The sequence below is a fragment of the Hippocampus zosterae genome, chromosome 9 (assembly GCF_025434085.1).
Source record: "Hippocampus zosterae strain Florida chromosome 9, ASM2543408v3, whole genome shotgun sequence".
Lineage (NCBI taxonomy): Eukaryota > Metazoa > Chordata > Actinopteri > Syngnathiformes > Syngnathidae > Hippocampus > Hippocampus zosterae.
The window spans coordinates 17,953,931-17,981,099 of NC_067459.1; the positions used below are offsets into that span (position 1 = coordinate 17,953,931).

General features: G+C 41.3%; 1 protein-coding gene across 21 annotated transcripts in view; it reads right to left on the minus strand.

The window, feature by feature from the left end:
* cacna1da (calcium channel, voltage-dependent, L type, alpha 1D subunit, a) overlaps nucleotides 1-27,169 on the minus strand; it is a 65,997-nt gene that overhangs the window by 13,996 nt on the left and 24,832 nt on the right. For 5 of the 21 annotated variants that reach the window (XM_052076624.1, XM_052076626.1, XM_052076625.1 and 2 more), the window contains exons 7-36: nucleotides 26,855-27,051; nucleotides 26,440-26,543; nucleotides 24,502-24,671; nucleotides 23,020-23,094; nucleotides 21,121-21,208; nucleotides 20,852-20,878; nucleotides 20,135-20,295; nucleotides 19,828-20,053; nucleotides 19,191-19,398; nucleotides 18,940-19,060; nucleotides 18,758-18,845; nucleotides 18,149-18,176; nucleotides 17,912-18,066; nucleotides 17,696-17,825; nucleotides 15,066-15,125; nucleotides 14,928-14,987; nucleotides 12,264-12,370; nucleotides 11,163-11,250; nucleotides 10,965-11,072; nucleotides 10,832-10,884; nucleotides 10,617-10,763; nucleotides 9,683-9,884; nucleotides 9,427-9,585; nucleotides 8,849-8,959; nucleotides 7,432-7,515; nucleotides 3,574-3,606; nucleotides 1,829-1,957; nucleotides 1,671-1,736; nucleotides 1,511-1,602; nucleotides 1,266-1,425 (exon numbers count right to left, since the gene is read on the minus strand). In XM_052076624.1, the coding sequence (XP_051932584.1) occupies nucleotides 1,266-1,425; nucleotides 1,511-1,602; nucleotides 1,671-1,736; nucleotides 1,829-1,957; nucleotides 3,574-3,606; nucleotides 7,432-7,515; nucleotides 8,849-8,959; nucleotides 9,427-9,585; nucleotides 9,683-9,884; nucleotides 10,617-10,763; nucleotides 10,832-10,884; nucleotides 10,965-11,072; nucleotides 11,163-11,250; nucleotides 12,264-12,370; nucleotides 14,928-14,987; nucleotides 15,066-15,125; nucleotides 17,696-17,825; nucleotides 17,912-18,066; nucleotides 18,149-18,176; nucleotides 18,758-18,845; nucleotides 18,940-19,060; nucleotides 19,191-19,398; nucleotides 19,828-20,053; nucleotides 20,135-20,295; nucleotides 20,852-20,878; nucleotides 21,121-21,208; nucleotides 23,020-23,094; nucleotides 24,502-24,671; nucleotides 26,440-26,543; nucleotides 26,855-27,051 (3,437 nt within the window). The remainder of the gene's footprint in view (nucleotides 1-1,265; nucleotides 1,426-1,510; nucleotides 1,603-1,670; nucleotides 1,737-1,828; nucleotides 1,958-3,573; nucleotides 3,607-7,431; nucleotides 7,516-8,848; nucleotides 8,960-9,426; nucleotides 9,586-9,682; nucleotides 9,885-10,616; nucleotides 10,764-10,831; nucleotides 10,885-10,964; nucleotides 11,073-11,162; nucleotides 11,251-12,263; nucleotides 12,371-14,927; nucleotides 14,988-15,065; nucleotides 15,126-17,695; nucleotides 17,826-17,911; nucleotides 18,067-18,148; nucleotides 18,177-18,757; nucleotides 18,846-18,939; nucleotides 19,061-19,190; nucleotides 19,399-19,827; nucleotides 20,054-20,134; nucleotides 20,296-20,851; nucleotides 20,879-21,120; nucleotides 21,209-23,019; nucleotides 23,095-24,501; nucleotides 24,672-26,439; nucleotides 26,544-26,854; nucleotides 27,052-27,169) is intronic. The other 16 variants (XM_052076629.1, XM_052076637.1, XM_052076628.1 and 13 more) reach the window with 11 other exon arrangements.

Consider the following 27,169-nt stretch of genomic DNA (forward strand, 5'->3'; position numbering starts at 1 on the left):
AATCCGATTCAATCGCCGTTTTATTCATGTTAAACGTCACATATCTGCCCTTTCCTAGGCGCAATGAATGCATCATCATTGCTTTGCGTTTTGTGTTGAATACGGACGGTAGCCGTGCGTCACATACAGTCCAGTACACAACGAGCGAAACATTATGGAAGTTAGCGCACGCAGCAGCAAGGAAACTACTATATTTAATGCAGCCGCAACATTCAAATCTTATGTTTGGAAATACTACGGCTTCGAAAAGAAAGACGGAAAGCTTGATAAAACCTCCGTAATTTGCAAGGAATGTCGCACTAAGAAGCCATACAACGGCAGCACCACAAATATGCAGACCCACTTAAACCGATGGCACCAGATCACCGACAAGTTTCCCTCCCTTCCCCGCCCAGTTCCTCGTCGGACACTTGAGAAACTCTTGGTAAACCAGGTCAGGATCAGAAAAAAATTGCCTCTTATTTTGGGAGTCCCCTTGCAACTCACTGTGACCGCGCAATCGCTATAACTAAGGCCCCTTCTTATTTCATATGCAAAGACCTCCAGCCTTAGCGTGGTGGACAACGAGGGTTTCAGACAGCTCGTGCACGTTTTGGAACCCAGGTATAAAATACCAGACAGGTCTGTGTTCACTTACAAACATATTCCCGATGTGTACAACAAAGTGAGAAGTGAGATTACTGTGTCGCTGAACAGTGCGCAAAGAGTTGCACTTACAGTGGATGGGTGGACATCTTGCGCTAGAGATTCATATACATATATATATTATTATTATATTTCATATAAGACACTCAGTGAGAATAGTCTGTTTGGGTTTACACTATAGCAACAGCTGTGAGTCTCAGGTGCCAAATTGTTTACATTTTCTTTGCACAAAACCCAATTGTGAAAGGGCTTAAATAAGTTGTTTTACAAGTTCTACTCTTTATAAGGAATAAAGTGGTATCCTTTTTGTAATACCATACTGAATTCCATCTTTTTAAAAGCTTTTTTTCTTTGCTTATTTGCATCATGTTTAATTGCACAATATCGCAACAAATTGCATTGTATCGTATCGGATCGCATTGATTTGAACTTAATGTGTATCGAATCGTATCGCATCGTGACGACGGTGAAACGTATCGCATCGTATCGCCAGAAAATTCCATGTATCGTTTAAGTATCGCATCGCTGGCAGTGGATCGTGATGTGTATCGAATCGTCCTCAGTGCTGAGATTCACATCCCTATTTCATATGCAGTTCAACTGATGTCAGGTCTACATACCAAAAATGCGCACAGCATGTAGAAGGTGATGAAGTAAATGATTGCAAATCCACTGCCACATGTCATCTCCTCCCCGGGGTTGTAGTCCGATTCGGGGTCACACAACTTTCCCGGCATGCAGGCCAACATGATCTCTTGCCACGCCTCTCCAGTGGCACATCTGGCCAAACAATATCAATGACATTGCAATCAATATTTGATATATATATATTTTTTTGTCAGAATGTTGATAAAATCTTACACACCTGAAGAGGAGGAGCACGGCCTGAGGGAAGGTCTGGAAGTTATTGTTTCTGTTGATGTGCGTGCCATCCACCATTGCAATTTTCCCAAAGACCTAATTTAGAGGGTCCATTAGTGTGAGAAGGGAAAAAAATGGCCGTGGTGTCATGTTTTGGTACCAACCTGCATTCCAATGACAGCATAGATGAAGAAAAGCATCGCTATCAGAAGAGCGACGTATGGCAGAGCCTAGAAGAAATAATAAGAGTGTAAAAACGTTAGGATAACACTAGAACAAAATAATTGTTTTCACTTTTTGGGTTGCTTATCCAAGAACTCACCTGGAAGGATTTGATGAAGGTCCAAAGAAGAGTGCGGATGCCCTCCCCTCTGCTGAGCAGCTTGACGAGCCTCATGACTCGAAAGAGACGGAAGAAGGTGATGGAGATGCGGGCGCTGTCCTCCGTGTTCTGGGGGAAAAAAAAGAAGGGGGTTCCAAAAGTCAGAGGCAGGCATGGCCGCAGCACAGGACGCAGGAAACCTGGGCGGGATGAAAAGTTATGAACTCTGGTCCAGAAACATCTGGGCTAGAAGAGCAGCACTGCATGTCGAAATGGCAATTTGAAAGAGATCTTGATATGGCCACATTTCCACCAAACGGTACAGCTCTGTTAAACATTAGTTTGACTTTATTTCTTCATTCAGTTTGGGGGAGGGGCTACTGTTAAAGGTACCAATGTAATGAACTGCTAGCGTAAGATTTTGTGGTAGCAACAGTTGGGTGGTACAGTATTATAGTTGGAGGGTGGAGCTACAATCTCAACTGACTCTTGGTCAACAGTGAGCTAACAACATCGAAGCATACGAATGTCTCTTATTACCTGATGCTAACGTAGTAGCAAAATCCTAATTCCGTTCAATATTTGTATCGTAAACACTTCGAGGCTACGAATATGAAACCATCAAATGAATACGGTTAGTACGTTGGTAAGTTAGCCTGACTTTTTGTGACATGTAATGATGGATTCAGTGCACGCATTTGTCAACTCAAATTGTGGTTACAATAGATAAATAAATAAATACTCAAAAAATACTAAATTTTGTCAAGAAGATAAAATTAATTTGTGTTACTTTTTTAGCATTTTCTCTTGGTTGTCAAATTTATTGCCATGCTTAGCTACTATGTCATGCTATATATCAGTGTATTGGAACATTTATGAAAGCTAAGGCACTCATTTTATATTTGAAAAACCTAACAGCACACAAGCCCGTAAAAAAAAAAAAAAAATCCACCAAAAAGTATTTACTGTATTATGAAATCAATTGATTCACAAATGTACCTACACGGCATGAAATCTCAGACGGTTTAGTTGAAAGCAAAATTCACAGAAAACTGAACTGTACCGCTTCATGAAAATGTAGCCAAATTTCGGATTTGGTGGAAAAACCGCAGAACTGCGCCTGATATGTTTCTGTCGACCCAAGTCCAAAGCACTGTCGGCAGTGGTGTCACTGCAGTGACCTACAAGGAGAAGAAGCAAGGAGGCAGGCATGCTGGAGAAAACCTTGCCATACTTGACAGGACAATTCTGTACAAGCATGGCACCCTCACTCCAGAGTCACTGCATGCAGAGTCACAGTGGGACCAACCCGAAAACGGGTCGGCCAGGAGGTTGCTAGGTCAGGACTGGGTGACCTTATCCCAGGAATGGGAGGGGGGGGGGGGGCGTCATCCATGAGTAACTACCCCACATTGGTGCGGGGGCAGAAACCATGTAAGAAGTGTCAACACTACAAACGTGAGAAGCTGGTACATGAAACCAGCTGTCACCTCAAAAAAAAAAGGGGGGGGGCGCACATGGCGCCACGTTTGAGTGACACACGCTCCTTGTAGAAATAACTATTTCCAAAACAACTACTTTAAAGGATACATGAGCAAAACAAACAAGAGGAGAGGAAATCAAAATTCAGGAAAGGAAAACCTTCGTATGAAAAGAGAAAACTGAATTCAGATAAGAACTGAAACGTAAGAAACAAATGTAGGCAAAGGCCCTAAGGAGAAGGGGCTGAAGATGTCGCATCTTACCCCCAGTTCATCCACCTGAGGAGTCTCTGTTGGCTTTAAAATCAAAGACCTGTATTAATGACTTCATCAAAACCTTAAGGTCCCTGACACATTGCCCAAGTAAACACTGACCACACAATGGTTGAATACTTTTATGTTTTACGTGACAGAGACGGAACAGAGTCACCACTGGCTTCGCACACGGCGTGTTGACTGACAGGACTAAGAGGAGAGGGCGGACAACATTGCGGATGCACAATGTAAGACTGACACACCACAGGTTAGCCTAGCACACAACTTTATCACCCCGCTGGAAGGACCTTGAACTACAGTGGCGTGAGCTGAGATGCGATGTGTTCATGTCAAGATCCAGTGCGATTATCAGGTGTACCTAATATTTTGTCCAACGAGTGCATTGTAGAACAATACTATATACAAATGATCTCTACGCATCTTAATTAGATGGAATTTGCTGACGTGCTGAAAATGATATTTTTTCAGAGTCCAAGAAAGTATCACTGTAATTATAAAATTATTACAAAATTACTACATAAAGTAACACTGCCGCAGGACCCAAACTCATACGCAGTCATTCGATGCAATTTGCAATTCATGCAGTCAAAAGGACGTATTTGGCGAGCACTCGTTCACACAGTCTGGGTGCAAAATAAGAACATCAACAACTAAGGTGAGGTTGAACCTGACGTAAGCCTCGAATCAAACAAGGCAAATAAATCAAACAAAATGAACAGCAAAAAAACACCCTCCAGACAGACATGGCTTCATTCAAATTCTTCAGCACTATGACTCAAATCTGTCTGTGTGTGTGGGGAGCAGACCATTTGAGGAGTTTAGCTTGAGGAGGTTCTTTTAGGTAATCCTGGCGCATGGCGCATGCATTCAGCATTGCCGTCTTGCTAGGAAGAAGCACTGCACGCAAACAAGGGCTGAACAATTCAGAAGATTTTTCAAATTGCAATACCGCCCAATTGACTACAATGTATTTTATTTCCTTTTTCAAGATTCTTTTTCCTTATATTTTTTTTTAACAAACACAAGCAATAAATCCATCTTAAAAATAACCTGCATTACAATCGACATCATCATCTTTATTTAAACGAAATCTTTGGTCTTATGGGTTTGGCTTACGCCAAAAGGGAATCAAATTAACAATGATTAATATGAAAGACAGTTGAACTTCTTCGACGTGTTGACTTGCAGTCTTTTAAGCGTTCACGACGGCAGCTTCACAATATTCTACCAGACAAGTGTGGCATAAACACGTTAAAAAAAAGCTCTCTCTCTAAAAAAATTAGATATATACATCTAGAAAGCCTACCAACTGAACAAAATGAAGAAGGCCCCCCCCCACCCAAAAAAAAAATTACAGCTTTCTACTCCACTGCGATTTCAATTTGAATTTGAATAACTGTTCAGCCCTAAAGCACACACATTAAAGGAGCAACTGGTCAAGTCAAAGCGATGCAACAAAGTCATGCATCTGCCCCGCAGCATGTCTGCCATTGAGCGGGGCGTCGTCACACGGCAGGTGGATCGAGACGGGAGAAGGACGGGGGAGGTCAGAAGGATGTGGGCGAGTGAGGAGCCACTGAGGTTTTCGTGCACCTGACTGGGGTTTACACACCTGCGCTACACATGAGCTCCGTTGTGAGCTTTAAGAGCTCACTACAGGAAGACAGAACAAAACACAGACAATCACTCACAGAGACACAAGATGAGCAAAGAACCTCAAACTCAGCTATTTTTACTCTCAAAGGACACAAGTCGCCTCACTCTTACCTGTGAAGAAACACTCAAGGTTGTTTTTGGTGCATTCGGCTGTAGCTTGATTCACGATTTTATGTTATTTATTATACCACCCCCAAAATGACCTAGGCAACCACTACATTAGGCACACCTGCACAATCTAAAGAGATCCAAGACCGTGTCAAAAATCTGACTTTCGACAAAAGAAAAATCCATGCAGATGTTTTGATAGCGCGTATGTGTTGGATCCCATTACAGAGAGCAGTTGCACATAATCTGTGCCGATGTATAAAATTTATGATTCACACAAACTGGAGCGTCACAGATCTTCCCATAGGATAAACATTCTGCTCGCATTTTGAGCTCAGGGCCATTCTGTCTGGAGGTCACATTTGAATGATGTGGCGAGGAGAGGGAAGGAAGGAGAAAGGAAGGACAAACGGCACAAAAACTGACCGGAGGGGAATGGAGCGGGTGGCCAAGGGCCATCTGGGAGAGGCGGGAACATACAAAGGATGTCAGCTAATGATGTTAGCTAACGCTTCCCAGCATGCGTTTGGAGAGGTCACAAACATCAAGTCATGACCAGAATGCATTGCGACAAGCATCTTGAATAAATACAGCGGACACAGGGAAGACATTTGAACGTTTTTTTTTTTAAAAATATGTCAATACTGTATAACTGAAACTAAAACCGAAAACGAAAGCACTGCTCGTCACAAGTGAAGTACCAGTGATCGCTTTCAAGAAGTATGTTCAACCGCCGAGGGTCCACTGTATACGTTTCTCAACCTCATTACCTTTGAAATCAGCCAATGACACATGACGACACAATGCAGTATAATCCGGCCACACACACACACACACACACACACACACACAAAAAAACCAACAATAACCGCATGCAATGTGAGCCACAGGAAACAATATAGATGGAAAATTGCCCTGACAAGGAATCATTACAAAAGCCTTTGCGAAATTAACATGCATGTTCCAGCACTCGAGAAACACGACACACTCCGCACATTGAAGTGCAAACGGCACACATTAAACTAACAACCTATACATGCATAACAATAAGTCACCGAAACATGAGCAAATCTTCTGTACACTCGTGCAGACACACAACATGACATGAAACATGTCTCCCCCAACATAAATAAATAAATAAATAAAACCAGCACTGCAGCTGAGACAAGAGCACTCAGAAAGGGGAGGGGTTTGTGGGGTAGGGGCTAGGGTTCACCTTCCACACCTAAATTGACTATTGGCGTTTATAAATTGGGACCTATCCTGCTATTTTTATTCAATATAAAATAAATGAAGGAATATTCGGGCCACATGCGGGGAAAACAAGCGCGGCCTTAGGACTCACATTTATTTTCGGGTGATTCTCTATCAAGCAAGGTTGACAAAGAGCTGAGAACTAATTAACTTAAAAAAAACAAAAAAAAAACTCACTAACTTTTGCCAATTCCAACGAACCAATGCCTGATCTAAAATCTTGCTTTTGAATATATCCGCCATGTGAGGGGGGGTCCTGACGATAAAGTTGTCCTTAACAAAAGGGTACACACAAATAATAACGTCTTTCATTGTCATACTTGCCTCTACAAGTTTCTATGGAAACAAAACGAAGAAGAGTAAGAATTAGACAACTTCACTATAGAAAACATGAACAAAAAAAGGCCCTCAGTTCAAAGAAATAGAAGTCATCACATAATTTAAGACGACACATTTGGAGATTCAGGAGTGAGGCAATCAAAAAGCAAAAACCCAGTAACTTTCGAAAAAGGAAAAAGGCAAAGTCAAACTGAAGCTTTACATAAAATGCCTGTTTGAAATTCATTTAAGGCCTAAATTCAAATGGACATCGAGGGATTTGCATGCTGGGACTTGGTGCAGCAACCCCGTCAAAGCAAAAAGATTCTTGATTTGTGTGGATATTTTGGGATATTTTGTCAATGTCATGATTTTGAGGTTTTGCTTGAGTGTTTAAACTACGTAATAAAATGCCTCAAAAGTAGATGTTTGTTTAAAGGGCAAGCTATAGCCAAGGCTCTTTGTAAAGCTTCCGTTCGACATGAGAGTGAAGAGTCAAGTCGTACTTACGTTGACTTCAGTGATAGCAATATCGACGACGCTACCGACGACAATTAAGGCATCAAATGTGTTCCAAGCATCGGCGAAATAGTGCTATGGTCAAGGCGCGAAGATGAAGATGGCAGGGAGGGAGAAAAAGGAGAAAAAGTCAAATGATCGGAGGATGTGAGAGGGATGAGTTGAAGAGAGAAAAAAGAGAGAAAAAGGAGAAGCATTAGGCAGAATCCGAAACAAGGCAAAGGCGGGAATACTAATGGAGATTGCCGTACTGGCGCGAAACAAGAAGACACCAGAGGAGTCGGAGTCAGGGCAAATCTTGGACTATACTTACGTCAATCTCACTGAGAACAATGTCTACTATGCTGCCAATCACAACCAGGGCGTCGAATACATTCCAGGGGTCTCCAAAATAGCCCTGAGTGAGGTTGAGCGAGTGTTCGCCGAGTTTGGTGTCAGGCCAAAAAAATAAAAAATAGGGATTCGTTCCCCATCACAGTCACGCATCTAAAACATTTTTTTTTCATCCCATATTTTTAAATATTGACTCTCAATGTACACGTATTGGACTGTTCACAAGCTGTAAAAGTTTTTAGCACCCCGGTCCCAAACACTTGTCTCCCCAAATGGACAATTGCACAACATGCACTCCTGATGTCTAAATTGACCCGAACTACTCATGATATCAACTCATGTATACAGTAGGGGTTGAAGTGACTATAGTTGACTCGTCAACTTTACTACTCCGTATTGAGGCTTATTAAGCTTAAAGTCAACTTAGCCGCTTATCGCATTTTTGGCATCTCATCCTCCAATTGATCAATTTATAGAACACTTACCACTTGCCCATACGCTACCAAGGCTGAACTGTCATTCTCTGGAGTAGCGAAATGTCCAGCCAAAAAGATGACACAGTCAAATAAAGTCAAATATCATCATAAAATAACATGGTTGTGGATGAGAATTACAGCTAGCCTGACTAGTTTCAGCTATGTTTGTCTATCCAAACATGCCATTATGTGAAACCGGAGCTTGATATTGTGCTGAAAAAATATCAGTGGCGTCATCAATGAATCCATGTTAACGCAACTTTCAATACATTACACTGTAGTTGACTACAGAACAAAAAATCTCAAGTCATTCAACCCCTAGTACACTAGTAATTCATATTGCATGCAAGCAAACACTTAGGCCACTGCACCTCACACACTCTCTTACAAGCATCCTGTCCTTCTTGGCAACAAAGAGCTGATGACCGGGGAGTCAAGGGCAATGTAAAATAAAAATACGCAGACTCATTATAGGAAAAAAAAAACCAGCAACGTAAATTATTAAAGACATATATTTTTTGTCCTTTGATTGTTTATGTGAGTAAATATGTGAAGTTGAAAGATTGGCGTGGAGTAAAGACATTTATGGGTCGACTCACCCTGGGTTTAAAAGCAATAAGCTTGAGAACCATTTCCACAGTGAAAACAGCAGTGAAGACCATGTTGAGGATGTCCATGACATAGTTAAACAGCGCCGACTGGCCGTAGTGCTGCAGGAGGCACAGGGAAGACATTTTAGTGGAAGGCCTGAAAATTTTGATTCAGTGCACAAGCCCTTTTAGATCTTCATTTTGTGTGAGCAGGAAGGCAAATAAAGTGTCCAAAAAAAAAAGAAAAAAAATCGCTCACTCTTGGGCTGACCGTTATCCTTTATTCTTGAATGAAAGAAAAAAAAAACTACATTTTTAAGATTATTGTATAGCACAAAATCATTGGTCTTGTGTTTATCCTCGTTAGGGTCACTTTTTTCAGAAGCTGAGGCTCATCCACCTAACGTGGAGGCAATGAACAGCTGAAGTCAAGTTAAATAAAAACAATTGAAGACTTGCCACTTAAAATGACCAACTTCCCAATGTTCAATGTTGTCCAAAATTTACACTCGTGATTGTTACCATGAGAGTCATTCAAGAAATTCTAAGTGGTATTCATGTACAGTATGATATTTTGACTCGCCTACCTGTACAGCCAAGCAGAGCGTGTTGAGCATGATGAGCACAAACATGATGTACTCAAAGCCCGTAGAGTTGACCACATACCAGAACTTGTACTGGTATGGGTTCTTGGGGATGTACCTCCTCAGAGGACGGGCTTTCAGAGCGTACTCCACACACTGACGCTGCACAGAAACGCAACACCGACAACTTGGGAGTTTCGTTCATTCCCTCTCAACACTTGATTGTAATGCTGGAACAAGAACGACTGCTGTCTCTGACCTGGTTCTTGTCTAGTTCACAGTTTTTATACTCCTTCTCTCCTTGCTCTTGAAACGTGACGATCACAAAACCTACAAAGATGTTCATCATGAAGAAGGCGATGATGATGATGTAGATGATGAAGAAGATGGAAATCTCCACGCGGTAGTTGTAAATGGGCCCGAGGTTCTCCCTGTTGGAGTCGATTGCCTTGTATAGTAACCTGAAAGCAAAAAGACGAGAAAAGGTTTCATCGGTACTTTTATTATCGTAATCGTCATAAATATTAGCAGTTAACAGTTCAATTTATCGTATAATTCATTGCTGAGAGACACTGTATACATTCGCGCTGATGCCACTACACTGCTGTGTTCACCACATATGAGAGGTTCACTCATCGCGGACTTAGTCAAAGCTATTTTTTTAAACCTTTCCTTACTTTTTTTTCAGAGACACTCTACTATTTGCAATGTTTGTGGTCAGGCAAAAGCCCTGCCTAAAATTACTGCTTTGGTGCCATGTTGCTACCAACTATGTTGACATGACAGGAAGCGCTTCATTCAGACAGGCCGTTGTCCTGTCTAATAGAAAAGCAGCATATTGTGGCATCGAGAGGCAGTTATAGACTATGCGTTCCTTCCAAATAGTGGTGGACCACGTGACATCAAAACATATATGACTGTATATACAAACAGTATACCTAAAATTATTGCTCATATGTATTTTTTCCAAGAAGTTTTATTCTATTCTGCCGTGACATGCGTTTCTGAAGTTCCACCTCTTTGTCCTGTGTGGCTGTACCTTTCAGAATTTTCAAACACTGTTCATGTGGTCATTGCGGCATGTCAATCAGCATCCACAACACGACAGATTGATTGTCAAGTTACTCAGTGTGTTTACATGTCACTCATGCGGCACTAAGGTGGTCGTGGAGTCGATGGGAAAAGAGTCTTACGCTGGCCAGCCTTCAAAGGTAGACACGGTGAATAGAGCCATCATGGCCATCAGCACGTTGTCAAAGTTGAAGTCACTGTTGTGCCACACTCGTTTGTGGATGGTGGGCTGGTTCACGTCGCCGTCCTTATACAGGATGTACGTGCCTCTGAAAATGCAAACAAGTCACAGTCTGAAGTTGTGAATTAGGATGGCGACATAATGACGAAAACCAACTTGCACTCCTCTGGGCTCGACTTGGCTTCATCTGTGCAGCGATAGAACTTTCCCTATCGATTAAAACAATAATATTTGCACCGTTAAATCTCTGCCAGTTGCTCCAATTTCCTTTTGCAAACCCTGCGCTGACCTTGAAGAGCTGCACCCCAATGCAGGCGAACATGAACTGGAGAAGAGTGGTGACAATCATGATGTTGCCGATGGTCCTGATGGCCACAAACACACACTGCACCACGTGCTGTTGGAAAAAAAGATGCAGATATTTAGACACACACGACTGCATCCAGAGTGAAGACATGACAGACAAGCACAAGCATCCATTTCGTACTTTCAGGCCTTTGGCTCGATTGATGGCTCTCAAGGGTCTCAGGACACGAAGGACCCGGAGAATCTTCACCACTGATATGGCAGACGACCTGTATGATGAAAACACACGTTGTGGATTTTTCAAAAATATTGCATCGATAGGGAAAACAATTAAATGTTCTTTCATTAAATGGCAGAAGGAAGGCTTAATCCGTGCATCCGCCCGTTGCTATTCATCCATCCATCAATCCATTTTCAACACTGCTTATCCTGAACAGGGTCACGGTGGGTGCAGGAGCCTATCCCAGCTTACTTTGGGTGGAAGGCAGACTACACCCTGAACTGGTTGCCAGTCAGTCGGAGGGCACATATAGAGACGAACAACCCATATCCATACCGTCACTTATTTTGAACCGATCCCACGCTGCCCACTCACAAATCAGGCGAGTGTACCACTACACCATCAGTGACTGTTGCGGTTCATATCACAGAATAATAGCTAAACATGACCAGATTTCATACGGAGTAAGTAAATGTTTCCGTAAATTCCGATGGGTTCATCATTATTTCTGTATACATACTGTGTGACATCTTTCCCACGTCACATGCGGGGACGACTACATCATCCACAAGGGGAGCTCTTGCAGTTTACCTGCCAATGTCATGTATGGACCACAGGTCTATTTCTGTTTCCACAACGTCAAGCACGGACTGCGCTCCAGCCTGCGTGATTTTAATGCAAGTGAGGAATGCTGCCATGATTGGTTAGGAAAAGACTGTTTCATCCCACAGTGGTGCACAAGGGCATTAAGTTAAAAAAATCAAAGACAGAGAGGGGGAGAGAGAGAGAGAGAGAGACAGAGAGAGAGAGAGAGAGAGAGAGAGAGAGAGATAGTGAGAGAGAGAGAGACTTCAGAAAGTACCAGGTACTAATGAGACATGAGGGATTTATTGAGGGAGGTCTTTAGTTGTATATATGCAGATTTATGTATTTTCAAAATCTAATATTTGATTGCCGCTTATTTTTTTCAGTGATGAAGAGATTGGAATGAAAGATTGGAATGAGAAGAAAGTCGGTGAGCAAACTGATCGATAACATGTTCATTAAGTCATTCATACTCACTGTATGCCAAAGGAGACTAAAGACACTCCCACAACTAACAGGTCGAGAAGGTTGAAGTAGTTCCGACAGAAAGCTCCTTTATGGAGAAAAGCTCCGTATGTCGTCATCTGAGGAGAAGGCACATGATATTAGGGGAGCAAGTGACAGGGAATAAAACAACACAAACACAATCAGAATTCAACATTCACACTTTATAAACACACTCCCCCTTTCAAACACTTCCACACAAAGTATCTCTCACCCAGACATATAATACAGTAATCCCTCGCGATACCACGGTTCATCTTTCACAGCTTTGCTGTGTCACAGATTTTTTTTCATGCTTTTTTTCCTTTTTTACATTTTTTTTTATTTACAGTGCATTGTGTTCTGCATCCTTTTTGGCTAAGGGCCTGTAGACTAATGTCAACAGCCTCTGCATGTCATTGCTATACAGCTTGCCAAATTTTCTCCATCTGTACAGCACCTCTGTAGTGAAAGAAAATGTGTATATTATATATATATATATATATATATATATATATATATATATATATATATATATATATATATATATATAGTTTTTTTTTAAAGCGTGGGACTGAATTAAGCTTAAATCTTTGGTTTCATACAATACAGTATTGTGCTGTATACATAATAAATGTAAAAAATAAAGATGACTACTTCACGGGTTTCCCTTATCACGGGTACTTTTTGGAACATAACCCCCGCGATAAACAAGGGATTACTGTACACATAATGCAAACATGTTAAACAGTAACAAGATACTAATGTACAGTCTATTATGCCCATTCATATTACCATAATTATCATGTTATACTTTGTATTATTATTTTGCAACACACACACACGCACACACACACACCCACGCACGCACACACATTTTCACACTCTTGTAGTTCACGCTGATTGAGGGTGGCGAGCTGAGAGCGGTGAAAAAAAGGGGGCTAAAATCTATCGTCGCCACCCCCACGGCCCTTACTGACATGAATGTAGTAGTAAGTCGTTCATTTCTCAATCTACAATGGCAAGAAAACATGCATTTTGTTGCCATGGCGTCAGCAATATAGTTACTCCCTGCAAGAGCTCCAGTCGTAGAGATTGGAAAGTGAACATGAACTTACTGTCACATTCATGCGGACCGTCCTCTTAAAGCCCATTCTATCATGTTCTTTAATAGCGCCCAATGCAAGGTAGGCGGCTCCCAATTAGAAAACAGGCAGAGAAGAAAAAACAGCCAAAAATGACTCGATCTTCAAATCATAAAAGTGAAGGATTAATTCTCAGAGTGCATGTAAACAGTGGATTCCAAACGCAGTGAGACACCGAGCGCCAACTGTGAGCGTTGGGGAATTTGAGGGTCAAATCGCAGTGGCCTGGTTTGTGTCCAAAGCACTGCAATGACGAGTCCACCTTTCAATGCGCTCATTCTGGGTAAGCGGACTGAACCATGCTGGACCATGGCTGATTTTGCCCCCTCTTTTATGCATCTGAAAAGCAATCTACGGTATACTAGGGGTTGAACAACTTCAGATTCCTCGCAGTCGACCCTAAAGTGATCATCGACACATTTTTCAGTCAAACCGCTGCGTGTGCTTTCTCTTTCCTCGCCTTCCTCGGTTACTCTGGCCCCACACCCAATTTATATTCATCCAATCCCATTTCGACAGCAGCTCATCCAATTAAGTTCAGATGTCTTCATAGCCTCGCAGAGCGTCAGTATCTAACTAAACCTATAACGACAGTTCACAAACACATCTGCAGGGTCGCTACTCACTACAGTACCGTATTTTCCGCACTAAAAGGCGCACCTAAAAGCCTTCGCATTTTTTTTTTATGATATAACTTTGACAGCCAATGTCAAAAAAATTGTGAATTACTATGCGGCGTTTGGCTGCAACAATAGAGGTGAGATGGATGATGACTCCTTTCAATTTTCGTCAATTTGTAATCAGCACAGACAGACGGAACACGTTTCAAGGGGACCTCCAATGTTGCAGACAAACAATTACAAATAACGTGCCCAAAAACTATAACCATTTTTTTTTAAATAAAGAGGTTATTGATCTTTCACAGCTTGTCTTCGTTTTGTCAAGTGACCGTGCTGGTTTTTCCCGGGGGTGACCAAGCACCTATTGCAGCAAGAATTCCGTGTTCGTGCCAAAACATGTGATATATAATTGTGCAGCAGTTCAACCCCTAGTCTGTACAGGAGGCATGGAGTTAGCTTTGACTGGAGTTGACTTTGAGCCCCCCGCAGTCCCCCCAAATAAAAAATCACCCCTACCTCAACTTCAGCCAATGCTTCAAAAATATCTGAGCAGCCCTTTAAGATTGGTTGCATTTCACAAAAATTTGACATCACCCGCATCCTTTTTACCCCTCTTTTTTTTTCCAGCCATGATGTGACACCCATGATAGTAGAATGTAATGTTTGATGTTATGTTTCCTTCCCCCCAAGTTCCCTCTTGCATTTGTGTTCCTGGTGTGCCAGGAATCAGTCCAATAAAGATCTCTGCAATGTTGTTTTATCTTGAAAAGAGGTGCCATGAAGCGAAAAATTAAATAAGAGAAAGGAAACAAACAAGCCAGGTTGTACTGAGTGGCGGGTGACACACAAGGAGAGAATGCAGCAAGGCTGTCGTTGTCACTTTAAGGGGTTACCTTCAATATGATCTCAAATGTAAACATACTAGTGAAGACATAATCTGCATAGCCTAGGACCTGGAAGGCAACCACATGTGTGCAGGGTTATTGGGTGGGTGGTTAGTACAGCACGGACAGGGGACACAGGACATTTACCTTCAAAACGATCTCAACAGTAAAGATAGCCGTGAAAGCATAGTCAAAGTAACCAAGTATCTGCAAAAAGCAACGTAGATGTTTAACAGAGACAGTTCATTGTGCAGCTTTATACATCATTAGAAAACAAGATCCATTATTTTAGTTTTGTTTTTTAACTTTGAAATTTGGAAGATTTTTTTTGTGTTTTTTTTGTTAAAGGCCTGATGATACTGGACGGCTTCTTGTACGCAGAGTCGTAACAGAGCATAATCGCGGTATTTTTAATGATGACAGTGGAACCTCCAAAGTTGAAAAAAATGCGAGGTGGCACAAAACTGTGGAATCAAAACTGCTATATTTCATGTTTAACGAGCATCAATGGAATAAATCTGCAAATGTTTGCCTTTTGGGGGGCTTTTGGCAACACTTGCCATATTTTTCAGTCGCATTGGGGAAATTTGCAGCATCCGTACAGTAAATAAAGAACGTGGCGGTAATGCACCAAAAGTCTTTGCCAATCACCAAAAGAAAGGAGAAGAAGAAATGGAAGCAGAAGAAGTAGTCGTCATAACTCATGACAATGTGTGACATCTTCCTTACTCCACAACAAAGATTTACAGCACCTATAGGCGCAATAACCAATCAGGACTTTAGCCACAATGCGATGTGAGATTCAAGTTCAGATAAGACATTTTTAACTAAAAAGAAAAGCTTGTTTGTAGTTACAAGCGAACGTTTGGAATACAACCGGAAGTGGGTTGAAGTGGTTAGGTTAACCTTACGAGTCCCCGATTTGTCTAGCTAGAAAATTACTTGCATTCGTGAACATATCAGATATGAACTTAAGAGGTTCCACTGTGGATGTAATGATTTCTGCAGAGCAAACATACACTGTATGGACAAAAATATTGAGACGGACCTCTGAATTCACTTGAAACATCTTTATAGACAACCAAAGTGTCCTCGCCAGACACATTTTTGTCATACATTCTTTTGAAACTTTGAAATTAGTCAATGATTAACGCTTCAACCATTGACAAAAAAAACTATAATTTGTTAAAAATCCGACAAAGGAAGGACTCGTACTGTGAGCTTGTGTTCTTCCGTACACAAAAATCATATGTATCATGTTGGGATACAATGAATAAAATAGCGTCAAAAGCCCTTCAAGTCCATGAAGGCACGTTTGATGTGGAAAATCTTGACCTTCACTTCCAACTGAGGGCAAAGCGCCCCAATACTTTTGTCCATACAGCGTCGTCAACCTTGTACAGTACTTTGAATAGAACACAAAAGACGTACCAGTGAATTTGCCATTTTACCTGGGAAAATAACCTTACCTTTTGAAACAGGATATTCACATGAGAGTATCAAAATTATTGTCCCAAAAATTAAACAGAGAGCTACAGTAAGTATTTCCAAATAATTTAATTACCGGTACACATTGTAGTTACAACATTTAACATTGATGATTATTGTTTTCAGATGTACTTATAACGTGCAGAAATCAGAGTACCGGTATTTAGTGTTCTACACCTGAAGCAGGTTTAGGACACAGCACCTTAAGAGGCTACACAAATTAATTTATTTGAATTGATTTTCTGTTCTCAATTCAGGAGCGCTGCTAATTTGTGTTACGCATATTGCATGTAGTTAATCAAAATATTTTCCCACAACGATTAGCTCAAAGGTATGCATTATGTATAAATTGATGTTTTTTTTTTTAAAAGCTTTTTTTAATCATAAGATACATTAAACCACGAAGAACCAGTTGCTTTTGAGAGTGGTGACACTTCTCACAGGGCCTCGCTTATGTGTTAGTAGGGCTGGGCAATTAATCAAGTTTAATTATGATTTCCATTTGGGCTTATAATCATAAAAATATGTTCCAAATCATAAAAAAACAATTCTTGCCAAACGTTTGATGTATGTAAATTCCCATGCTGTGAATGCATCCTGAATACACCACATTGCCTGCATCAAAGCGTGTGACGTCTGCTCTTCTTCTTTTCATGTCCTTGCTTGAAGATATTTGCGAGCACCCCAGTTCGAGTTTACTGTTATATTAAACACAACTAAAATAATTACATATATTGTATATTTAAATACAACATGTACTTTGTTTTGGAAACACTGACAACTTATTGGTAGCAGTAAATTGAGAAACCCCACTGACGAGCTAGCAAAAATTAGCATTAGGTATCACGGGAGGGATTTACGGTCAAAAAAGGGATATTTACACACAAATGCTATCATAACATTCACAAACAAGTAAATCCACAGGTGTACGTATGTATGTGTATATATGTATACACATATTCTTTGTAACACCTGAAAAAATTGATATTAATAAAGTTAATCACTTTCTTCTATTCTTTTTATTGTGTTGTATGTATTGTTTTCAATTGTATTATTTTAATACATTATTATTAATATTATTATTATTGTTGCTACAAATTCATTTTTTGATAATTCTTTGAAGTTGTATTTAAAGTAGAGTTTGGATACTTGTATAAATGCAAAATTTTGAAATCAATGACTAGTGATTTCAATATCGGTCAAAATAATTGCACTTATCAATTTTTCCAAAATCGCCCAGCCCTATGGGTGATTGAATGATTTTATGTGGCGGGGGTAGGCAGACTTACAATATTGCGGGCGGAGAAATTTCGGATGGGATCCTCTGCGGCGAGTGAGACGGAGCTGAGCATGATGAACACCAGGATGAGGTTAGTGAAGATGTGGTGATTGATGAGCTTGTGGCAAAACACACGAACTCTGCAACACACGGCCAAAGCATCAATGGGTGTATGCAGTCATCATAACGAAAGCTGTGTGTACGCATGTGTGTGCGTGTCTCTTACGGGTTAGTGTTGCTGAAGATAAAAAAGGCACTTCCCTCTGGAATGGGAGTAATCTTCTCCTTCTTGACCAAATCGGAGATGACTGGCCGAGGTCCTGCTGGGACTTCCGGGTCTTCCTCCTCTGCTGCGGTGTCGTCATTGTCTTCTTCTTCATCCTAAATGTACATATGTTTAAAATGCTTCAGATGTAACTTGTACGTTAGCATTTTAAAGCTATATTGTTTCGATGTCACATACCTTTTCATCTTTCTCATCCTTTTTGTCCCTGGAATAAATGGAAATTACATTAATTTATTGTTGTATGGTGGTGCCTTGAGATAGGAGTTTAATTCGTTCCATGATCTTGCTTGATACTCAAAAAAATCAAATCTTGCCGTGGAAATGAATGGAAATGTCATGAATCCATTCCAGCCTCCCCCAAAAACATTATTTAGGAAGAACAATTACACTTGGAAAAACATACAGTAATGTTAATAATTCAAACCTAAAGAATGAATTAGATTTGACCACATTTTTTTAGTCAATGAACACTGCACTGCCACTTCTTTTTACCGGTGCAGTACAATACAGATATATGGATACAAATGGAGCTGGTCAAAATTTCCCTGTAAGCCATGAGCTACCTGTTATATTATCTGTCTACATGTGCTGCTTCAACGTTTGTGCCCCTCTGTGGCAAGCTACATGTACTGGCGATTGTGTAGTTAAACTTTGCGGGCGTTTTATATACACATTCAATTTACTTTGTTTACTTCAAGACCGCACTGTATACGTAAAGATACCTAAAGTTCCTTTTTTTTCCTCTTCCCCTTACTCATCTCAAAATGAAAATAGTCCAGCTTTTACCCTTTCTTATCTCCTTCATCTGTGTTGAGAGACTCTGCATCTGCCAAGTTGTCCACAGCGATGGCCAAGAAGACATTCAGGAGGATGTCTGAGAAAGTCTACAGTCAAGGAAACTTAAGACTCCAGTGCTCTCACCAGGTTTTGTAGCTGAATGTGACTGAATTGAACATGAACGAGGATACAGTTTCCACAAATGAAGAGGATGATGAAGTAAAAGCATAAAATCATGCCAGAAGAGGAAGGGCCTCCGTACGCCATGATGCCATCATACATGACTGCGTTCCAGTCTTCTCCGGTCAAGATCTGAGGGAGAAAAGCGTATTCATTCAGAAATAGTCATGTCCACACTGGTGATTCCATTTCCATCATTTCTAAAAGAAAAAATATTTTTCAAATCCAAAGACGTGCATGTCTACGTCAGGTCTATAAATACCTGAAAGACGGTGAGTAGCGCTTGTGGAAAGTTGTCAAAGGTGCTTCTCTTGGTTTGGGTCTCATCAAAGTTGAACTTTCCTCCGAACACCTGCATGCCCAGCAGCGAGAAGATGATAATAAAGAGGAAGAGCAGCAGCAGCAGGGAAGCAATGGACTTCATGGAGTTGAGGAGAGAAGCCACCAGGTTGCTGAGTGACTGCCAGTGGCTGGGGGGGACAAAGAGAAAAAAAGATGAAGTGAAACGTGAACAAAAGATGAAGTGAAAATCAAAGCAAAGTGCATGTTTGTGGTCAAGAATGCCCTGTGGTGAATGCAGTGATTCCCAACCACTCTGCTGTGGCATATTATGATGATGATCAGGTGTGCTGCGAGAATAATCCATTTGCACTCATTTGGTTGGAAAATGACTATTTGTTTACCCCCTGCCCACTCCCAAAAAAAGAAAAGAAAAAAAGAATGTATCTTTCTGTCTCTATCTATCCCAGCGATGTATAGTGACAGGCAGATCAATACAAAACTCTTCCACTAGATGGCAGCAGTTATGACTAAACTGTTTCTCCGCCTGTTGCCATTCATACAACACACCCCGAACATAATCAGAATAGAAAACGCATGTACGGATGCTGTGGTCTTACCGTGTGACCTTGAAAATCCTCAGCAAGCGCACGCAGCGGAACACGGAGATCCCGAGGGGCGACATGATCTCCAGCTCCACCAGGATGGTCTCGGTGATCCCTCCACACACCACAAAGCAGTCAAAGCGGTTGAAGAGTGAAACAAAATAGGCCTGCAGGCCCAGACTGTACATCTTCACCAACATCTCGCAAGTGAACAGTGCTAGCAGGACTTTATTGGCCACATCTGGAAGCCACAAAAAAACAAAACAAACACAAATTGGTGGTTAAATCGTGCTGAAAGATTGCCATGATATGTCGTGCGTACCTTGCACTTGTGTCAGCCACAAAGGCTGGTTGTAGTGCTCCGACGATATGGTGAGGGTGTTGAGGAAAACCAGGATGATGACCAGCCAATAGAAAGGCACCGATTTGACGGCCAACCGGCACTTTCTGCGGCAGAACCTGTTCCAGCGGCGCCAGCGCCGACTGCAGGGTAGGGCGGTCAATGTTACCAAATAATACCAAGGGTGTTTTATTTATGTTGAAATGTGATGTGGCACGGGTGAAAGATGAACTCAGTACTCATGTTATCACATAAATGGGTGGAACCATTGTCACTCCCCCCCTCCCCCCACTCCATCCCCACCACTCCTACAGTGAAATTGAAACAGTTTACATGTTCCCTAATTTCTTGATAAATAATATTTGGACTTTAATGGCAAAAATCTGGCATCTGTATTAAAGCAAATGATTTATGTATTCTGGCGTATGTCGATAGATATATATGTATTGAGCCAGTCTTGGATTGGTTGGCCTGGGCGGTCTATTTATGTAAATGTATTTGCATGAATTCACCATGGCAAATTGTCTCGAGAATGCAATACTTTCTGGTACATGCTGCCTGCCTAGGTCATGTTATTCAAATAAAACATAAGTCAAGTCAAGTCAAATAAAATAAAATAAAAAAAATAAATGATAGTGATAGTGTCATGATAGTGAAACTGAGACATTTGTAATTGAGCATGCAAAGAAAGATACTGACCTGAACTTTGACTTTGAAATTTTTTGACTGAAAGAAAGAAGATGAAAGGTGTGACAGATGTGAAATATGATTAGAAGTCTGTAGAAAAACGTCAAAACAAGTATACGGTAGCAATAAGAAGTAATATCGAATGGCGGAAAGGAGTTGATTTTAATCAGGTGGTTTTCATGAAACCAAAAAAAATATCTGCTCCACCGAAGGGAGACCGGCAACCCGTGCGAAATTAATCTTTTGGAAATGAGTGCTTGAAGAATGCTGCACACGCTCACCACAGAGGTCCGCAGCATGGTGTCTTCTCATCTTCCCCATTTTGATTCTCTGTGTTCACAGATTCTGTTTCGCTGGCCGGAACACTTGCTGCAGACCCAAAGTAAGGAGACCATATAATGGAGGGGAAGGAGGGGGGGGGGGGGATGCCACATCAACAATTTCAACACAAATACACTCAGATTAATAAATATACATATTTCAAGAAACAAAGAAGAACGACAACAAGAAAAAGCAGCAATGAGGCGGATTAATTTAATTTAATCTAAAAAAACAAATCCAAGCGAATTAAGATGTTTTCTGTTACTTGTCCATCTGCTATGAATATAGTCAAGTACACCGCAGGCGCAATGAGGGCAAATTTGAATGATTTAATGTTGATTGAAAATTTAAAAAAAAGCCAAGGTAACAAGAGAACATTTTAAAGAGGAAATGATTATTTATGTGGGGCACTATATACACTTGTGGAAAGATCTAACTGTCCATGAAGAAGAGGAGGACCGAGCTAAAACTCTTAAATGCTCCACTCGAAGACTGGTATGCAGTGTTGATTAGGTGTGTGAGCTGTCTTATAAAGCATTGAGGTGTGCGTTTGTCTGTGTGTGTCTACGTTCGTAGGTGATGCCGCTCAGTTTATGCGGACGTGTTGCCTTTGATTCCTGAGTGGTCGCAAAGCTCTCGGCTCTGGAAATAGTGCTGATTGCTGGAGCAGTGATCTGGGTTTAGCCTTGTTTCCTACATTGACACTGAGAGCCTTGAGGGGGAAACGGGTCGGTGTCGCTATCCAGTGAGGTTTTTTTTAAAAAATTTACTCAGTATTAAGAACCCTTTCGCATGAAAATGATCACTCTTCCATTTAGAGGGTAATCAAAAACTGTGTCGCAATGCTCACACAAAAGGGGTTTAACACATTAACAATACATAAAGCAGTGAGGAGACATTACATTAGGCCACACACGCACACTCAGTTGTGGTTTAGCATGCTCGAGTGGGAAAGCATGCATTTATTAAACAACATTAAATAATAAATTTTGGAAAGCTTGATTGCATCCAATCCCTTTCGCAATTAAAACGGTAATTTGCCAATGTTCTCGATATAGATCAGCTAATTATGTTTTTGTATGCTTGCCTCATGGAGCCAAAAACAAGAGCAATGACATTTTTAGTGTCGCATGCGGCATAATTCTTCAGCCTGATCAATCTGGTTGAACGATTCCTAAAGGGAAAAGATCAGTTCTGAGGAATGTTGATTTCTAATTTCACTTTATTTTTACATACTGCACATAGTTTTGAAACTGTATATTTCCTTTATTGATCTTAACTTCTATCTGACTGGCTTGTGAAGGGAGAATATGCACTATTATTATTATTATTATTATTTAAAAAAAATAAGTTGAGTGAACTCCAAATTTCAAGGCAACAAACTTCAAAGACAATGTAAGTTGTGAAAATGCGCTTTCCCACAATTTTGTTAAAGAAACGAGTTTACACGACTCATTTCCCTATGTGAATAAAAACAAGACAGCAATTTGTTTTGGAACATCTTGTATGCCTTGTTGTACGATTGTTAAAGATAAAGTATTATTTACCGTCTAATTACTGCTTTAGTCCCCAAAAACTACAACTTGTGTTCTATTTATTTATTTGTTTAATTTAACGGTGATGGGTCCGACAGTCACAACAGTTGAGAACCATTGGCATATAGATATTCTATTTGTTTTGCCACTTGTCAGGCAGAGTTCAGCCACAAGTGCCTCATTGGCCCCCAAAAAATACACACACTGTATGCCAGTAAGGCCATTGTCTTCTATTCTGCAGTTCCAGTCTGACTAACAAATACACACACACACAGACACACGCTCAGGCATTAGCACAAAAAGGTTGGGGAGCGCAGGATTTACCATGAGTGTCGGACGACTGGCTGAACCACCCAAACCTTCCCTTCTTCTTCTCAGTAAGGTCAGCCAGAGTCACCCCTTCATGTGCAATGCATGCAAGGCCATGCATCCAGACACAATGGCACAGCAGAGGGTCAAGGAGGGGGAGAGGTCGGGGAGGAGAATGCGCTGCTATCAAAACGGGGTCAGAGCAGACAAGCAACACCGGGCAACGACCGTATTCCAAATAGCAATAATCTGACAGTGACAAAGAGCAGCAGGATCCACAAGGGGGTGCTGAGGAGAGCAGAATATGGTGGTGATGGTGGTAGAGGTGATGGTAGGTGGTCAGTGTTGCCCACAAGAAGCGCCTGCAGGAGAAGAGACCCTGCACCAACATGCTACACCGCAAATGAATGCCTTTGACAACATGTCTGTTGGGTGGGCGGCATGTTTCGTTAACACTGGAAGCCAAAATGAGCACTACAGAGAGCCAAATTGAGCAGGTTTGTCAGAATTGAGCATTTCGCCAACAAGAGGTGAAAAAAATAAAATAAAATTATAGAAATATTGTGACACTGGGCCATCAGATGTAAAGGAGGGAGAGTTGGTCCCCTTTTCAAAATATTGGGACAACGGGCCATTGTATTTGCTCATATTTTCAATTTAGTTTAGCTTTATTCTATTTTAGCAAGTTATGTTATTGTACTTTTCTTTGTATTGTACTCATTTATTTCCGCCCATGTTCGAAACAAATTGAAACAGAAGCATATAAAATGATGCTTCAAAATCGTGAAAAATTAAGCTCAGATGCGCTGAAATGCCCTGCTCAACTATAAACTGTCAATCAAATTCTGAACCACGACTACCAGCTGATGCTAGATGCTACTTTGTCTTAACTATAACATACACATTTGAGCCGTGGAAATACAATACATCTCCCTAAAGTCTCCGGCGGTTGGAATAACCTGTAAGGTTGTAACGGGGCCTTTCCACGCCACAATGATGAGGCACTCTGAAGTGGCTATGCCAGCATGAACCCGACCGCCCCCCCATGCCCCCCTGTCCACACGGTGGCTCTAAAGCTGGAGTTAAAAAATAAAATAAAATAAAAAATCTTCTGTCTTTCTCTGTGTGATGTGCGCACACCCGTGGCAAACAATAAGGCGCTCTAAAGCAGTCACGCCAGCAAAGGTGTATGAGGGCTATGGGTGTTTAACAACGTCAGGAAGGGTAGTTTATAATTTGAGGCAGAATGAGCACAAATTTGAAGTACAAGGTGAATCCATGTGTGCTGCTTACATAAAGAGGATTTGGATTAAGAGTTTCGTATACTGCTCAAGTAAAAATGCTTTTTCTCTTCTCTTTCTCAGATGAACTCCAGCGGTAGTCGCAATGCGTTCCACTTTGAATGCGTTGACAGAGAAGATCAAAAAATACTTTTTGAAGAATTTTCTGCTTTGGGAGGTGCGACCTGAATAGGGTAGATTCATAGAATGTGCTTACGGTTGCGTTTACACTCCTCATCCGCCTCATCCTCATTGTCAGGGTCGATATCTTCAGCCTGAGTGATCCAGTCCAGGTAACCCTTCAGGTCCTCCTCCAGCTGCTGCTTCTCACGCAGCTTCTGGAAGTCTCCGCGAGCTTTGGCCTTTTCCCTCTCTTTGGAGAACTCTCTGCGTTAGGCAGAACCAGGAGATCAACCAAGAACAAAAATGAGTAAAATTTCAATGCAAAGTCTACATTGAACACAATTTTTCACACTACAGTACCACAATGGAAATAAATGAGTCAACCCTTCTACAGTGACTCATCACCAATAAGAGGATTTATTAGTCTAACAGCTAAGCATTTTTTTCCCATAATATCTATCTTGCAAACCCGACCTGTCTAGGATTTATGTGTTTTCTCATTCAAAGCCACTGGAGGGTGATGTATACCCTGTAAAGAGCGCTGCACTATATTTAGATCCTTTATTGGTGTAGCGCATCCTGCATGCCAACATCCTCATCATGAAGAGTCGGAAATTTAGACAGACAGATGGTTTCCAGAGTCATGCGACAATGGTGTGGAATCTCAATTTATAGATGCAATAAAACTGCTTCATCTCAAAGTGCACGAGCTGCTATTGAGATGGATGCAAAATGTGTCATCCAACGCTAGTTTGCAAGAATCTTTCTCGAAAGAGACTTGTAAGACGGCAGCAGTAGTGTCAAAGGTTTGGATTATGTTAACTTGGTTTTGCTGGCTGGTCAACATCCCTGCTGCATTAATTCTGCTGTAATAACACATCATCCCCATTCGACGCTGCCGGGAAAGCAAACAGGGGTTTGAGCGAGCTTAGAAGGACAGAGAGTGCTGAAAGGCAAGGAATACGATTAATTTTGCTCTCTCGAGGGTTGGGCGCTTTGACTGAAGTGGGAGGGGAAGGAAATGCTCACTTTGCAGCTGCCAGAAAAAGGACCCAAGTGTGCGACGCCAACAAGGCTTGGAATACCGTACACTACATGGACAAAAGGACACGCATAGTAATAAGTTATGATGCAAAAACTATTTAATTCTTTAGATTCTACTTAATTAGGTTATCACGTTGTGTTTTTATGAAGTACAATAGTATAGAGTGTTATTTTCTTAAAAGAAAACTAAATGAATTAATAAGAAGAATAAGATTACAATTTTTCATTTGGTAGATAGAGGCCCGAACGAATTAATGGCATTTCAATGTATTTCAAAGGGGAAAGATAATTTGAGATACAATTATTTTGAGTAACTTACAAGGTAATGAAACAAATTCAACTCGCATATCAAGACACCACTGAATTAATAATACTTCACACAATAAATACACCACAAATCATGATCTTAAAAAATTCTTCTGCTAACAACCCAGGCTAAAGATCTTGAACAGTTGGCATGCATCAGTGTGACATACTGTACTTCCTTGACACCAAATCCCACTTTCCTCTGAGCCAGGTTTTTTTTTCCCGCCATCTTGGGGCGATTTAAGGCATTTCACAGCTGAGGATAAGTTCCCCCCCCACTCACAAATGGGTGAATTTGCATATAGCAAACTGTAATATCAATAAGTTGTGTGCCGATAATTTTGTCCATGTAGTTAATCTTAAGAATTTAGCAAAGAACCACACCTAGTAACAATACCATTGCGAACTCTTGATTATAAATGATTTTCTAGAAGACGATTAGTGTTTTTGTCTGCACACATCAAGCAAACAAGAGTTGCACACTGCAAAGCAAATTCCACAGCACATCTTTGCCTCTTACCCACTAAGCACACCCAACACGAGGTTGAGCACAAAAAAGGAGCCGAGTATGATCAGGCTAACGAAGTAAATCCATGGTGTTTCCCATCCTATGGCGTCGTTAACCTGAAGGATCCAGAAGCCAATAAACAGACACAAACACAGAATGGGGGAAGGTGCTTACCCGCTCAACACACCCAAAACCAGGTTAAGAACGAAAAAGGAGCCGAAGATCACGAGACTGACAAAGTACACCCATGGAAGCTCAAAGCCCATAGCATCGTTCATCTGGAGGAGCATACGTTGTCGCAGAGGAAGGAGAGGAGGTGTGAGAAGAAAGGAGTGAAAAGAGAGGGAATCAGGAAACAAGACACTTTCAAAAGAGGCCTGGCACAAGTTAGAAGTATTCTTTTCACAGATATTGCGTTGCATTCTAAGACAAGATGTCAACTATTCTCAAGCATGCATCATCAATCATATGAGTTGCCTCTGGAAATTATCAGCCGCCCCGTCATCAGCATGTCACACGTGTGATCCGAGCCGACATTCGGGCTGAAGCCGCGTGACAGTCAACACAGCAGGTTAGCCGAGGCACTCACCCAGTAGAGCACGTCCGTCCAGCCCTCCATGGTGATGCACTGAAATACTGTCAGCATGGCAAACAAGAAGTTGTCAAAGTTGGTGATGCCGCCGTTGGGGCCTTGCCAGCCTTCTCTGCATTCGGTGCCATTGATGGGGCATTGCCGCCCGTGCCCTGAGATCGCACATGGAGCAGCATCCTCCTCTGCTATGATGTCTACCCAAAAAAGAGGTCAGATGAACCGGAAATCAAGACCAAACGCACGCTTTTCATGTTTACATACATACCCACTGCATTGAGTTCTGAATCGGCCATACTGGATGTGGCAAAGTGG